This window comes from Simochromis diagramma, unplaced genomic scaffold, assembly GCF_900408965.1.
Source record: "Simochromis diagramma unplaced genomic scaffold, fSimDia1.1 OVJJ01000551.1, whole genome shotgun sequence".
Classification (NCBI taxonomy): Eukaryota; Metazoa; Chordata; class Actinopteri; order Cichliformes; family Cichlidae; genus Simochromis; species Simochromis diagramma.
The window spans coordinates 87,707-103,057 of record NW_024387068.1 but is presented as its reverse complement, the minus strand read 5'-3'; the positions used below and the strand labels follow the sequence as shown (position 1 = coordinate 103,057).

At 38.0% G+C, this 15,351-nt stretch overlaps 1 protein-coding gene across 1 annotated transcript; it reads left to right on the top strand.

Moving 5' to 3' along the window:
- Positions 1-863: 863 nt before the first annotated feature.
- LOC120742149 (immune-associated nucleotide-binding protein 12-like) lies at positions 864-2,919 on the top strand. The gene is made up of 2 exons (XM_040045278.1): positions 864-1,542; positions 1,646-2,919. Exons 1-2 carry the CDS (start codon positions 867-869, stop codon positions 2,917-2,919), a joined length of 1,950 nt encoding a protein of 649 aa, XP_039901212.1. The 5' UTR covers positions 864-866.
- Positions 2,920-15,351: the final 12,432 nt, after the last annotated feature.

The following is a 15,351-nucleotide window of genomic DNA, read 5'->3' as shown; positions in this document are numbered from 1 at the left end:
CCCTATCAAGTTCTACTGTGCGAGTGGGGCCCGGGTAACCATATGTCTGACAGGGTAAAGTGTTCCCTTGGTCTGGCAATCATAAGGGTCTTAAATTGCTTACTATCTGGTCCCTCACCCAGGACCAATTTGTGATGGGAGACCCAACCAAGTGGCAAAGCCCCCCCAACAAAATACCCCCCTGGGATCCCTGGAACAAATAATCTGTAGTTGTTTTTTTAAAAAAGAAGAAAAATGGTGGTGGTGTAAACATTAGCATTTAACAAATCGGATGATCTGATCAATAATTCAAAAAGTATGTATGTAACACAATGTAGTAAAACTTTGGTTACAGAAATCTGTATTTCATACATTTTGAGGTCATTTACCACTTTCATCTTTTTTTTTTTTTTTTACAGCACATGAGCTCAGGATAATGCTGTTTGGAAAAAGTGAGAACAAAAAATCAGCCCTGGAAAAGCTCCTTATTGGAAAAAAAGACTTTAAAGTCCGTGGAGGAAAGCAACCTCGTGCTGCCTCTGGAGAGTGGAAAGGGAAACCATTAACAGTAGTCAAAACCCCTGACATCTTCAATCTGTCTGTGAAAACTCTGTTAGAAGTGATGAAGAGCTGTGTGAGTCTCTGTCCTCCTGGCCCAAATGTTTTGCTGCTGTTAGTGAAACCTTCTGATTTCACTGAAGAGGACAGACAAACTCTGAATTTGGTCCTGAGCTTGTTTGATCAAGATGCTTTTAATCACTCAATGGTCATTATAACTAAGAAAAAAAGAGACAGGCAATAACTCAGTGGAAAAACTCATTGAAGACTGCAACCAAAGGCAGAACTGGTTTGACAAAATGTATTCTCCTACAGATTACTCAGAGTTGATGGAGGATATAAATAAAATAGTGAGTGAAAACTGGGGAACATATCTAATGTTAAAAGAAGATGTTAAACACAATCTGAAGTCCAGTCTAAAACTGGTTCTGTTTGGGAGGGAGAAGACTTCAGTAGTCAAGTCCATTTTAGGTCAGACAGAGCTTCATTCAGTCTCCAACTCATCAGAGTGTGTTAAACATCAGGGAGAGGTGTGTGGATGTCGGGTTTCCCTGGTGGAGCTGCCTGCCTTGTATGGAAAACCTCAGGAGGCAGTGATGGAGGAATCATTCAAGTGTATCTCCCTCTGTGATCCTGAGGGTGTCCATGCCTTCATCCTGGTCCTACCTGCGGCTGCCATCACTGATGAAGACAAGGGAGAGTTAGAGACCATCCAGGATGCATTCAGCTATCGAGTCAATGACTTCACCATGATTCTGTTCACTGTGGACTCAGATCCTACAGATCCAGCTGTTGAAACTTTTGTAAGTACAGACCAACACATCCAGGAGCTCCTTCAGACCTATGGACAAAGACATGTGGTTCTCAACATCAAAGACAAAAAGAGGATTCCAAAGATGTTTGAGGTTGTGGACAAAATTAGTGAGGCCACAGACAAACCACACTGTTATACAGCTACAACCTTTCTACATGCACAAATGGAGAAAGTCTTAAAACTTGTCAGTGGTAAGTAATCTAGATTAATATTTTCCATTGACATAATGACTCTTGATGTAACTATGTACAAGTGTCAATCTTTAAGCTAACTCAGGTTGTTTTCATGTTTTAGGTGATGAAGTTGGAGAACAGGACTCGAACTGTCTCAGGATTGTGTTAATTGGGAAGACCGGCTGTGGAAAGAGCTCTACAGGAAACACCATTTTAGGAAGAAAGGAGTTTAAAGCTGAATCAAGTCAAATGTCAGTCACAAAAAATTGTGAGAAAGCACATGGTGAGGTGGACAGTCGTCCTGTTATTGTGGTCGATACTCCCGGTCTGTTTGACACAACTTTGACCAATGATGAGGTTCTAGAGGAGATGGTGAAATGTGTCAGTCTCCTGGCGCCAGGACCACATGTCTTCCTGCTAGTGGTACAGATTGGTAGATTCACAACAGAGGAGAAGGAGACACTGGAGCTCATCAAAAAATTTTTTGGGAAGAACTCTCAGAAGTTCACTATCGTCCTTTTAACAAAAGGAGATACACTGGAGTATGACAGCTTCTCTTCAGAGGACTACATCAAGAACAAATGTGATGATTCCTTTAAGAAGCTGGTCTCTGATTGTGGAGGAAGATACCATGTGTTCAATAACCATGACAAAGACAATCAAAAACAAGTCAGTGAGCTGATAGCAAAGATTGACACAATGGTGAAGAAGAATGGAGGACACTGTTTCTCCAACAAGATGCTGCAAGAGGCTGAAACTGCAATAAGGAAGGAGATGGAGAGGATTCTGAAAGAGAAGGAAGAAGAAATTGAGAGAGAAAAGAAAGCAATTGAAAGAAAACATAAGGAAGAAATGGAAGCCATGAAACAAAAAATGGAAGAAGATAGAAAAAAAATGGAAAAGGAGAGGGAACAGAAAGCTCAAGAACTCCAGGAAATGGCAGATAAAATTAAGGAAGAACAAGAAAAAAGAAAAATAGAAGAAGAAAAGAGAGAAAAAGAGAAGAGGGAAAAGGACGCTGAAGAAGAAATACATCGACAACAATTCAAAGAAGAACTTGAAAAATTGGACAGAGAAATTCAGTTGGAAAAAGAAGCAAAGGTAAGTGTTGACAGGAAGCTGGAAGAGACCAGAGAAGAGATGCAACGAAAACAAGAGGAGTGGGAGAAAGAACGAAGAGAAGAGCAAGAGAAACAACAACAAGAAGATGAAAAGAGACGACAGGAGAAAGAAAAACTGGAAAAACTTGAGGAGAAATATAATACAGAAAAACTAATATATGAAAACAAGAAACAAAAAGAGGATCAAATCAGAAAAGAGCAGGGAAGAACAAAAAATACAAGAACTGGAGAAACAACACACGAAATCTCAGGAGGACCTAGAGAAGAAATATAAAGAGGAAATCAGAAAGCTAGCTGAAGAGCTTCATGAATCCAAAATGAAACACAAGGAGGAATTAAAAAGTCAGAGGGAAAACTATGTGAGGGAAATTAATAACTTCATGAAACATGTGATCAAAAAGAGCGAAAACATCAAAAAAATCAAGACTTTAGTGGAAAAAACATGAAAGAGAAATGAGGAATGCAAAAAATGAGGAGAAAAAACAACTTCAGGAAACACAAGAACAACAATTATTTGACCTGATACAACAAATCAGTAATAAGACCAATGACCCATCAGCCTGCAGCATTTTATGAAGAGAAATGTACAGTTTGAGATGTGATTCTATTCCTCCTGTTTAGATAGCAGAATCTCTAAACAATAAAAGTTCATTGCCACAGAAGTCACTTCAGATTGGGTATCAACTAAAATGTCAGATATACTTAAACACTGTTTCAGATAGTCTCCAGTCATGGGAATAACGGCGTTACAAGTAATGGTGTTACTAACGGGGTTCATTTTTGTCAGTAACAAGTAATGTAATTAATTACTATTTCTATCGTTACAACACAGACAGTTGAAGCTGTCTTCAGCCTTATATCAGTTGCACGGAAGTAGCCGTCTACATAAGAAATCTGGGCGCCACAGCTTTAAGCAGCTGCGCATGCTCCCGTAGACGGCAATCACTTTCTGCCAGATGATCACTTTTTGGCACAACACCTGTAGCAAGGGGGCAAAACAATCGCATGAATGCTGCTGTTTGGCTGAGGAAGAATAAAAATGTCTTGGTAAGCCAATCACATGACCACTTCAAGATGACAGAGCAACAAGGTGATGTATAACAGCTTTTAAATTGTGTTCATAGGCGATGTAAAACCAGAGTCATGATAAACAATATACACGCGCCGTTTTTTCCTGAATAGTTTCGTCACGTTTACTGTCTAAGGACAGCGCTAGCAAGCACTCTCTGCTTATGACCAAAAAAAAAAACAACAAAAAAAAACACCCCTTTCATGTTGGTGGGAAAATGCACCATGTCGACCAATTAAAAAAGGATATGCCGACATGACATTTGGTTCTTTAGGAAGAGGGGAAATATTTAGGAGTGAAGGCGAGAGAGAGAGAGAGAGAGAGAGAGAGAGAGAGAGAGAGAGCAGAACAAGAGAGAGAGAGCAAGTTTTGAGATGTGAGAGATTTGTAACGTTTACTATGTATCGAGTGTGTAGTTAATATGTTGTATTGTGTAGTTAGTGTGTAGGGTTGTGGATAGTTTTGTCTTGTGTGTCAGAACAATGAGGCGACTGCTGTCTCCAGGTAGAAAACAGGAGTGATACACCTGCTGCTGTCAGACCATCAGGTATCAGGCTTGTGATTTTCTCCTTTATAGTGGAAAGAAATATTTATTTTGAAGTGGCACAAATAATTTGTGTGGCATCTTATTGAATGCAGAACATCTAATTGTTATGTAAATAGTTTGAAATGGTTATATAAAAAGAGGGTAAAAGGTAAATGGATGCTAATAACGTTGTTGTTTGGAAAACTTGTGCATATGATTTTAAAATTGACAATTTATATTTGCATTTAAAGTTATGAAATATGATTCAATAAACATGTTTGCGGTTGTTACAGTAAAAAATATAACTTTTTCTACTCGGATTTCTTTTTGTCTGATTTTAGATCAATTGTGTTAATACAGTGTGCCAAAATGAAAACATAACTATAAATTCAGATATGTGAGGTTGTGCTGGAAAGGATGATACCAAACAAGGCAAAGTAAATAGTTTTTAAAGGTGAAATGTTGAGGGGAAAATCAAAAGTAGTTAAAAATGGCCATTTATACCCTGGACCCCAGAGGGTTAAACTTTTTTTTAAAGTAACAAATTAGTTACTTTTAAAGTAATTAATTACTTTTAGAATCTTGTAACTCAGTTACTAACTCAGTTACTTTTTTAATGAAGTAACTTATAACTATAATTAATTACTTTTTCAAGGTAACTTGCCCAACACTGACAGTTTCACCATTTATTTTTCTCACCTGGCTTATTCCAGCTTTATTTGATAGACACAGTGAAGGAAGGACAGGAAAGCATGGACAGAGAGAGAAGGGGGAAGACATGCGCCAAATGCACCTATTATTTTTGTCAACTTCTTGTCATGGTTGAATGATGGAATGATGGAAGAATCTAAGTTAAAGAAGAAGAAGAATCTAAGTTAAAAAAGAAACTGGGAAAAGATACTTTTTGAATGTCATCTTGATGTCCTTGTCAGACTTTTTAGTTTAAGTTTGCACTAGGAATTGTTTTGCATGTAATCTTCCATTTCAGTCAGTAGAAAATCTTCATGTTTTGTATTCATTTATGATATATTTCTTTTTGTGGGAATAGATCAGCTGTTAATGATCAATTGTTTTTCCATAAATCCATGTGTGATTAGTAACAAACTGTTTATTATAATGAAATGACTGAACAATCAATCATTTGTGTGTTTTAATTAGATATAATTTACTCTGCTTTCTCTGTGTTGTTTAAATTAGAAATATGATATGAATATCATTTAAACCAAGGGGCAAATCTTGGTTCAGAGTTTTTGTGTTGCTCAGCTCCCAGTAATAATGTCATACATACAGTGGGTTGCAATTAATATTAACCCTTTAAGACCTACCATAGAACCAAGTCCGCCAGAGCTTATATTATATTTTTACATGCTGTGGAGCCATTTTTGGGAGCATTTCAAGTTGCTATACATCAATACAACCATTATAGCCCAGATTTTAATAATATGTATTCATTAATTGCATAGTAATTACATAAATTGCAAAAAAGTGCAATAAACTACAAAAAAATTGAAAATCGTTTTTGATTTTTTAACATATATTTGTAGTTAGAGAAATTTAAGAGGCTTATCCCTCAAAACTGTAAATACAAAAAAGTTGCACAAAATAGTTTCCCACCACAGGAAATTTATTTTGAGTGTCTTCATAGTTTATTTTTGAAATACACCAATTTTTATACATTGCAGGAAAAACGAAAATAAATATTATACTGCAAATTTGCAAAAAAGCAGCATATGCATCAAAATTAACTATTTCCAGCAGTGCAATATGAGTCCTAAGCATCCCAGAAACGACACAGAAAGTCATAAAGTCAAAGATAACTTTTAAAAAGAGCAGTATAGGCCCTGAGGCCCTGATGGCAAAAAAGACTACATTTCCGCGAAAATGACGTCACTTCCGGTTTCGGGCAGGTAATGGCGGAAATGCAAAAGTTCGCGCTGACGTCTATTCCAACGTAGGAAGTGTTATGAACAGCTGATCGGATCGGTAAAGCGTGTTTCTGGAATATTATATTTTTGTTCCTGCAAGCGCTTTTTATGCAGTTTTTGCAAAGCTTTATGTGGAAGGAAACCGTGACCTAGGACAAGCTGATGGCATAAGATGTAAGTACAACTCCTCCGGTTTCATATGCAAAAAAAATTTTTGCGCTAGCTTATGTGGTTGCAGTGCTACTGGGATTTAAAAATAGTTATGCAAAACAGAGCGTTCCCGCTCCGATCGGCTCTAAAGGGTTAAAGGAACGTGATACTTGTAGTTAATCCTTTTCTCATTTGCAAACCTGATTTCAGTTTGGTATATACTATGTTACCTTTAAAAGCAGCATAAATAGCTCAGTAAGCTATTGCTGTGTCCAAGAGTAATTCACAGTGAATAATCACAGATTTTGATATAACACACCAGTTTAAAGGTGGAGCCTTCAGTTATCAAAACTGAGACAAAAAAATAAGTCAAATAACAATTTGTGAAGACAAAAAAGAAAGATGCACAACATTGTTTCAGTCTCTAAACACATCCAAATCCAAATCCAATTTATTTACATAGCACATTTAAAAACATAAAGTTTGCCTAAAGTGCTGTACAGAAACAAAGGGGTAAAACACAAGATAAAACCAATGACACTGACATAAACACATAATAATACACATATTGAACATATCAACTCACACCAGTATAAATGACAAAAGGTATGTTTTGCAAAAGCAACTTAAAAACAGGAAACGAAGATGCCTGTCTAATATTTGAAGGCAGTATATTCCAAAGTTCGGAAGCCATAATTGAAAAGGCTAGTTCTCATCTACATTTAGCCCAGATTTTGGGACAACCAAAATCAGCTGGTCAGCTAATCTAAGGGCCCGCGAAGGTTTTTAAGGCTGAAGTACCTGAGAAAGGTATGGGGGAGCAAGACCATTTAGGCATTTACAAACCAGCTTTAGGACTATGAAATTAATTCTAACATGAACAGGAAGCAGATGAAGAGAGGACAGGATACCAGTCAAGAGGCAGGCAGCAGCATTTTGAACGAGGTGAAGACGTGCAAGGGATCCTTGGCTGACTCCAACATAAAGTGCATTACGGTAGTCAAGCATAGTTGAAATAAAGCCATGTATTACCTTCTCCATGTCATGTCTTGACAAAACTGGCTTAAGGTTTGCTATTTCCCTTTGCTTTATTAATTTTTTTTATTTTTTTATTTATTTTTGCAACACAGAACGAATGTATTTATTCAATTTAAAATTCAAGTCCATAATGACTCCCATATTTGTCCCATGTTGTCTGATATAAGACACAAGGCCACCACAATTCCCAAGTGGGTTGCATGGAATCTTATTAGGTGTAAATACAATCACCTCTGTTTTACTCTGATTGAAACTCAAAAAGTTCAGAGCCGTCCAAGCTTTGACATCTTTAAGGCAGTTCAGAAGGATTTGGATGGAGCCTGGGCCATTTGGTGCTAAAGGCAAATTAATTTGGCAGTCGTCTGTGAAGCAGTGAAAGGATATTTTGCGTTTTCTAAAAATAGACCCCAAAGGGAGCAGGTATAATGAAAAAAGAAGAGGGCCAAAAATTTAGCCCCGGGGCACCCCACAAGAAAGGGGGGCTGAGGCGGACTCAAAATTTTCAACATTAACTCTGAACGTTCTGCCACTCAAATATGAACGAAGCCAAACCAGTGCTGCACCTTTGATGCCAACCGGGTGTTCCAAATGGGAGATAAGAATATTGTGGTCAATGGTATCAAACACTGCAGTAAGATCTAAAAGCCCAAGGATCACAGAACTTCCACAGTCATTAGCTAAAAAGATATTGTTAAAAACCCATAAAAGTGCTGTTTCAGTGGAGTGGAGATGTTTAAAACCTGACTGAAAAACTTCCATGATACCATTAGTATCTAAAAACATATTCAATTGGGTATGTTGTGGAAGTTTTCCATTAAATAAAGCCTGCAGAAAAGCGGTGAGCGGTAGCTAACATTCTTTGATCACAAACTAATAACAGAAAACCAAGCTTGGTGGAGAGCATGCATGATCGTGGGGCAGACGGTCAGCAGAGTCTCTCTGAGCCTAGCATGGCTCTCAGTTAAATACCTTCTTCTGCCTCTATCTCGAAGAGACAAAAGATTCTTCCTGTGGAGTCGTCTGCTTCCCCCAACTTCCTTACCAGACCCCCACTATCTGTCTAACTGCGTGAGTGTGAGACTGTCACGGCTGGCGGAGTGAGCCGTGTGGAGTGGAGGAAAAGGAGGACCCAAAATGCAGCAAACTGATGATACGAGTGAAGTTTATTTACACGGTGGCAGTGGCAAAAACAGGCAATGAAGCATGAGTAATGACAAACCTAAACTGGGAGAAACTAAAGAGCAAACCTGAAATCTACAAAACGGAGAGCGGAGCAGAGAGACGCAGACTAAGGAACAGGATACCAAGAAACACAGACGAGCCGACAACGAACACAGACCGACACCCACTAAATATACACACACAAGGTAATGAGGAGATGACATGCAGGGGTGGACACAGCTGACACTAATGGACATGATGAGAGGCAGACCTACAAAGTAAAACCGGAAACACACAGACTGTTTTGCAACAAAAACGCAGGGACCTGAACGGAGCACAGAAGGGAGACACAGGTAGGGATAATAAACACGACAACCAACCCAAAGAATTAATACAGAATCAGGATAAACACCAAACACAAGATGAACCCAAAAAGAAACACAAAACGCTGGGTCAACGACCCAGGATCATAACAGTGACATGCTAAAATCCAGTGGCACCAAGGTATTATACAATAAAATAATGTGAATAATACATAAATAAAAGAAATTTCTATACAATTCCACCCTTTGATTCTTAAATCAAACCTCAAGAATCACATTAATAACAACATTTCTTTCCTGACATTCTGTATATCACATCAACATTATTGTACACTTAAAGCAGTTTCACACTGTGTATCCTCACTTCAATTCTCCTACCACCCTTTGTTCATCTTTAATCATCCTCACAATCTAAGTTCTCACATGCAAATGGCAACAACAATGATACAAATAAAAGCCCTCTCCAGAATGGTAAATGGCCTGTATTTGTATAACTCTTTACTAGTCCCTAAGGACCCCAAAGCCCTTTACACATTCAGTCATGCACCCATTCACGGCAACCTACATTGTAGCCACAGCCACCCTGGGGCACACTAACAGAGGCGAGGCTGCCGGGCACTGGCCACCGGGCCCTCTGACCACCACCAGTAGGCAAACATGGGGTTAGTATCTTGCCCAAAGCATGCAGCCAGGTGGCAGCCTGGGATCGAACCACTGACCTTCTGATTAGTGGCTGACCTGCTCTGCCACCTGAGCTACACCCACCCCAGACAATTGAACTACACAGCAAAAGCATTGAACTCCAAGTAGGCAAAGTTCTTTGTGTTACTCATATATGAGGGAGAGAACCACGACAAGCGCCGAAACTATTTTGTGCAACTTTTTTGTATTTACAGTTTTGAGGGATAAGCCTCTTAAATTTCTCTAACTAGAATTATATGTTAAAAAAGTTTGTTGCACTTTTTTGCAATTTATGTAATAACTATGCACTTTATGCATACATATTATAAAAATTTGGGCTATGATGGTGTTATTGATGTATAGCAACTTGAAATGCTCCCAAAAATGGCACTACAGCATGTAAAAATATAATATAAGCTCTGGCGAACTTGGTTCTATGGTAGGTCTTAAAGGGTTAACAAATGGTTCAGCCCATAGCAGGACCGGCTTTTTTCTTGTTTTCAGTAGCAAGGAATGCTTATGATTGTGCCAGAGCACATTTTGAACAACACCTTGGGAATTTCGGATTTTACACAGGTGGTTGGATGTTACACTCTGGAAATGGAAGGAAGGTGAGTGTTATTAACCCTCTGTGGTCCATGGACAGGCTGCACCTCCAAATCACATGATTGATTTAAGCTGACATAGCAAAAAGAGTCTCTATTTCAGCCCACATTGAAAGTTCGGACTTCAAAGTTTTTAAATTTTAATTACAGGCCAGTAAATTTCAGAGTTATGATAATATATATAAGCCACGCTTTTTTCTAAATACTGTCGTCATGTTTTTGTGTGTGTGTTAAGCATTTTATAAGGACAGCGCAAAAACAGTAAAGAAAGGAAAAAAAAAGCCACCTCTTTCCTAACGGTGGAAAAATGCACCATGTCGACCAATTTAAAAAAAAAGTCAACACGTGGGATTGGGTTGTTTAGGAAGAGGGGAAAGTTTGGGGGGTGACGGTAACGGGAGCGAGACAGAACGAGCGAGAGAGAGAGAGAGAGAGAGAGATGTGGGAGATTTGTGACGTTTAGTGTGGCGTGTATACTTAGTGTATTGTGTTGTCTTGTGTAGCTGTTCTGTTGTGTAGTCGTTTTGTTTTGTGTGTCAGTGCACTAATGAATGTCACAAAGGCACATTGCAGTGTAAACACTGTCACTAAGTAGAAATCCAGCAGAGTGATACACCTCCTGTTGTCAGGCCTGCAGGCTTATCCCTGTGCTGTTCTCCTCTGTCTTTTGGTGGACAAACTTTTTTTTTTTTTTTTTTTACTGGCACACATCATTTGTGGGGTATCTTATTGGGAAACCTGATTGTTCTCTTACTTTAGTTTTAGTAATGTTTTTAATGGTTGTAGAAAATGAAAAAAACGGCAGGTGTATTGGCTGTATTTTTAGACAAATAGTTGTATATGTTTACAAAATGTACAATTTATATTTGCATTTCAAGTTATAAAAATTTACTCAGCATGTCTGTGTTTTTTTTACAGTAAAAAATACTGCTAGGATTTTAAGTTCTTTTCAGATCAGTAATACTAATGCAGTATGTCAGTGAAAAAACAACAAAATTCAGTTGAGCTGAAAAGAATGAAACCAAACAAGGCAAAGGGAAAAAATGAAACAATTTGAGGGTGAAATACAAACGTAAACTCAAAAGGAGTAAAAAATGGCCGGTTGTATTTCAGACCTCAGTGGGTTAATACAACAAATCATGAAAAATTAGGTTTAAATTTTTGTTCATGACAGTGCAGATTTCTGACGTTTTGTGTAATTTCAGCATCTAACAATGTGATTGTTTTCTAATAAAAAACAGTGAAACTTAAGTTAGACTTGTGTTTGTAAACAAACCACCCCATGTTGTGTAGCTTTTGTATCATTTTAACCATATGTAACCACCTGCATCTGTGTTTGGGGGAGGGGGGGGGGGGGCTTTGATTTTGCCACCCCATTTGATTTTTTTGCCACGCTCATGCCACCCTAAGAAAATTTGTCTAGATCCGCCCCTGCCTCTGACTTTTGCTGTTTTGCTTCCACCACACTTCATGCACAGCTCTCTCTCTCTCTCTTGCTCTCTCAGTATACTTCAAGAACAGTTTCCGGTCTAAAAATCTGTTTTCTGTTCGCTTGCTTGTTACGCACAAGTCTACCGTTGTTTACAGCACTGTCGGCCGCTGTTTTTTTCCCTTTACTTACTTCCGAAAAGAAAGTCTCATATCTGCTTCTGAACAAATGTAAACTTTTTAAAATTATGCAAAATGCAAAACGCTCAGCTGTGTCTCTAATAAAACCGCTGTAACTTCAGAGGTAATGTTCATATGTTGATTAATGGTTTTCTTTCGTTTTTGATGTACTGCAGAATATTTTTATAAAATCCCAGGCCAGGAAAATCACCTTCATGTTTTTCTGTGTTAGATCTTCAACGGTAGCGAAAGCAGCAATTCTGTCATGAACAAGTCCAAAATCACATCCATATAAACTTGTTAACACATTTTTAAAGATAGCCCCCAGAAATAACTAAAAGAAAAAGTTAGTTTGAGGATATATTTGCAAATATTTCACAAAAAACTGACCTTAGCAGCAAATAAAAGAAAGTGCTTATAGTTGATCCTGTCATCTCTTACATATAACATTTGTATTAATTACACAATTGAAAATGTAAACTAAATTAAGAAAAACCTGAAAAAAACAACACGCTTTTATGAATAAACAGATTTACACAAATATAACTTGTGTAATATTTTATAACCGTTTCAGCTTCTGTACAAGTATTTACCTGTACAAGATTTCAACTAAGTTGAGCCTTAAATGACATTGTTACATAACTAATACCAAACACCTACATGAATTTTAATCTTCATTTTAAACATGTAAGCAGGACATTAAGGTTGACTTAGAACATATTGCTAAAAATCATCAGTAAAAATTTCTTACAACATGATACCAAAAGGAAAAATTATCCTGCATTGCAGTCACATGAGGGGAAAGCAATAAAAACATAAGCAGTATAACGTTACTGAACACAAAATGAAAAACTGCAAAGAATTGCAGAAGTGCAGTCTTTGACTTCTCAATGAAACAGATGGTTTTTGAAAGCAAGGACTTTAGAGAGTTTAGCTCCATCCAGTTCCATGAAAGCCTTCTGGAAAACGTCAAAGTTGTAGCGAAGGTCCGCAGGCTAGGCAAGGTTTAATGCATACATGAGTCCAAATATCATTATCACAGCAAATGCTACATTATCCAAATTCTTCGCCACTCTGATGCCTGCAAGGACAACTCTTGTTCATCTGCTGAAGCTTGCTCTTTAAGAAGATAAATTCAAACAGTGGTGTCTTCAACAGTCTCACTGATGGCATGTTCTTCCATGCCCTGTAAAAAAGAAGCCATGTCATTTCATGCCAAGTAAGTAATATGACACTGTGGAAAGTCCGAGAAAAAAAAGACAAGTACATACCACATACTCCCGGATAAGCATGCCAGGGTCTTCACCCATGTAGATACACACTCCCTTGACACACTCAGCATCAACATCTTCACACTGAAATGTAATGTATGTAATTAGCATCTTCATTCAGCCTTGTCCTTCATTTAAGTTTTAATAGTGTACTTTACATGAATGTTTTTAAACTAAAGGCACACAAATTAATAATAGGTTGACAAAGTGAAGGTTAAAAACACAAGCAATGTAAAAATACAATATGAGAGAATTTATCATGGGAAAACATTTGAAATCTTCCACAATTATAAAGTTTCATCCAAAGAGGATCATGTTAAGTGAATGTTCAGGCTTTATCACTTACATTATCCATTTATGCCACAATTCTTTTCAGTATTAGTCCAAGCTCTCCTTTTCTGTTGACCAACTTCACCAGGTTGTTCAAGTGGAGAGCCAGCTGAGCCAGGAACTTTGTCTGAGGGGGGATGGTGGCAATTCTCTTAAACTCAGCGTTGATCTGAAAACATGAGCACAGAGGAATGAGCTTCAAAGGTGTAATACCTGGAAGAAGGCTGCAATCACTCATGCTGAAGAAATGGGCTGTCAAATAACAACTGTGCCTTAACCATTTTAGGCTAATACCGCAAGAACTCCGTGTATGAGGCAAACCTTACCTCATGGACATCAAATAGAGCAGGCCATCTTGCCATGAAAGCCTCCACCATTGGTGCATCACGAACATCTTCATGTCTTCTGTATGAAAAAGTCTTTTCCATCTTGAGTTTCACCAACTCTGATACTCTTTTTTTAATGTCCATGTGGTGGGCTTTGGCATGTCAATAGCTCTAAGAGTCCCTTTGTCTGCTACTTCTGAAACTGAGGTGAGGTTAAGAAACCCATTCCCAAACAAGGAATTCATAAACTGAAGTCTGAAACTGCCCTGAAGACAACACTGTCTCTTGACTTCAACAATGAGATCCTCAGTTGATTCAGGCGCTCCATTAGAGAGTGAGCCTTCGACAGGTTCCATCAGCCAAAACAGTCTTTAGGACCATAGGACTCTGTAGGCAAAAAAGAATTACATATTCAGAAAGAATCATTTCAGTTTAGTTTTCATAAAGCTATCCATACCCAATAGTCAAAGTTATAAAGATCAGACATAAAAAAGAAGAATTTATCTAATGACATACATGCAACTGAACCTATTACACTCATATGAACACCTTTTATTTCTATATGCTTTTTTTTAAAGTGTGGAGCAGGGAAATTATTTTACTGCTATTGTTAAATAATCATCATCATTACCATTGCATTAATAATATAATCTGCAGCATTGATATTGCATTCAGAGGTTTAAACAGTGTGTGTGTCTTTCAGAAAGACTAAAGTCACAGGCTGACAGGAAACTGCAGGCTTGCAGAGAGTTTGCAGAAGTGAAAGCAGAGTCTAAGTTATTCTGAGGAGCAGGTTAGACGAGGCTATTTGAATTACTAGGTTATTCAAATTGTCTTTTATACTTTTATATTCTTTTATTAAGTTTTCATTAGAGGTTCTTGATTAAAACATTTATTTAGTAGATGACATATACATAGTTTCAGTTAGGTTATTACACATAAGGATGAGCCTCTGTTCTGGTGAAAGGTCAGAAGTGCAACAGGTGAGATGAGAAAGCATTTAAGGACGAGACACAGACAGTTAGTAGGCGAAGAGGTGACATGGAGGCTGAGTGAGGTCAACACACACACACACATATTAGTTAGACTTATTTATAGGTGAGGGGTTAGTCATGTCTGGTTGTAACTGCGAAGTTGTCTCTGTAAAAGAGGAACCGTTTCTTGTTGTTTCTGAAAATGAGGAACGAGGTCTTGCACGATGGGTGGCTGAACGGGAAGTCAAAAGGTTGACCAGAGGAATCGGCTATGAAAATAGAAGACGATGTTCTTTTGAACTGTGTTAAAAGTCATTGTGGTTTTGATTTGACGTATGTATATATTCTGTCTGTGACGTATGAAGGGGCGTCATTAATTCAAACCCTGATGCTATAAACATCTGTGTATGCTTTGATTAAGTCGAAGATCAATTGCTGTCTGCGTACAGAGTGATCTTCCCACGTGTGTATTCATTAAAATCAATCGTTTGACCAAGATCTTCTGGACCTCGTTGTTTGTACTCTCCTTCCTCAATATTTGAACCTTAACAAAAGTCACAATGTGGACTGATCCAATCTCATAGTCAACCAATGGATAAGTATCAAGGAATTCACAGAGTGAACCGAGAGTGTATATTCTTGTGGATACTGGGCTGAGCTCAAAAGCTCTGTCGTGCTCTCTGTACCAGCCACCAAGCTCTCTGACAATGTACAATATG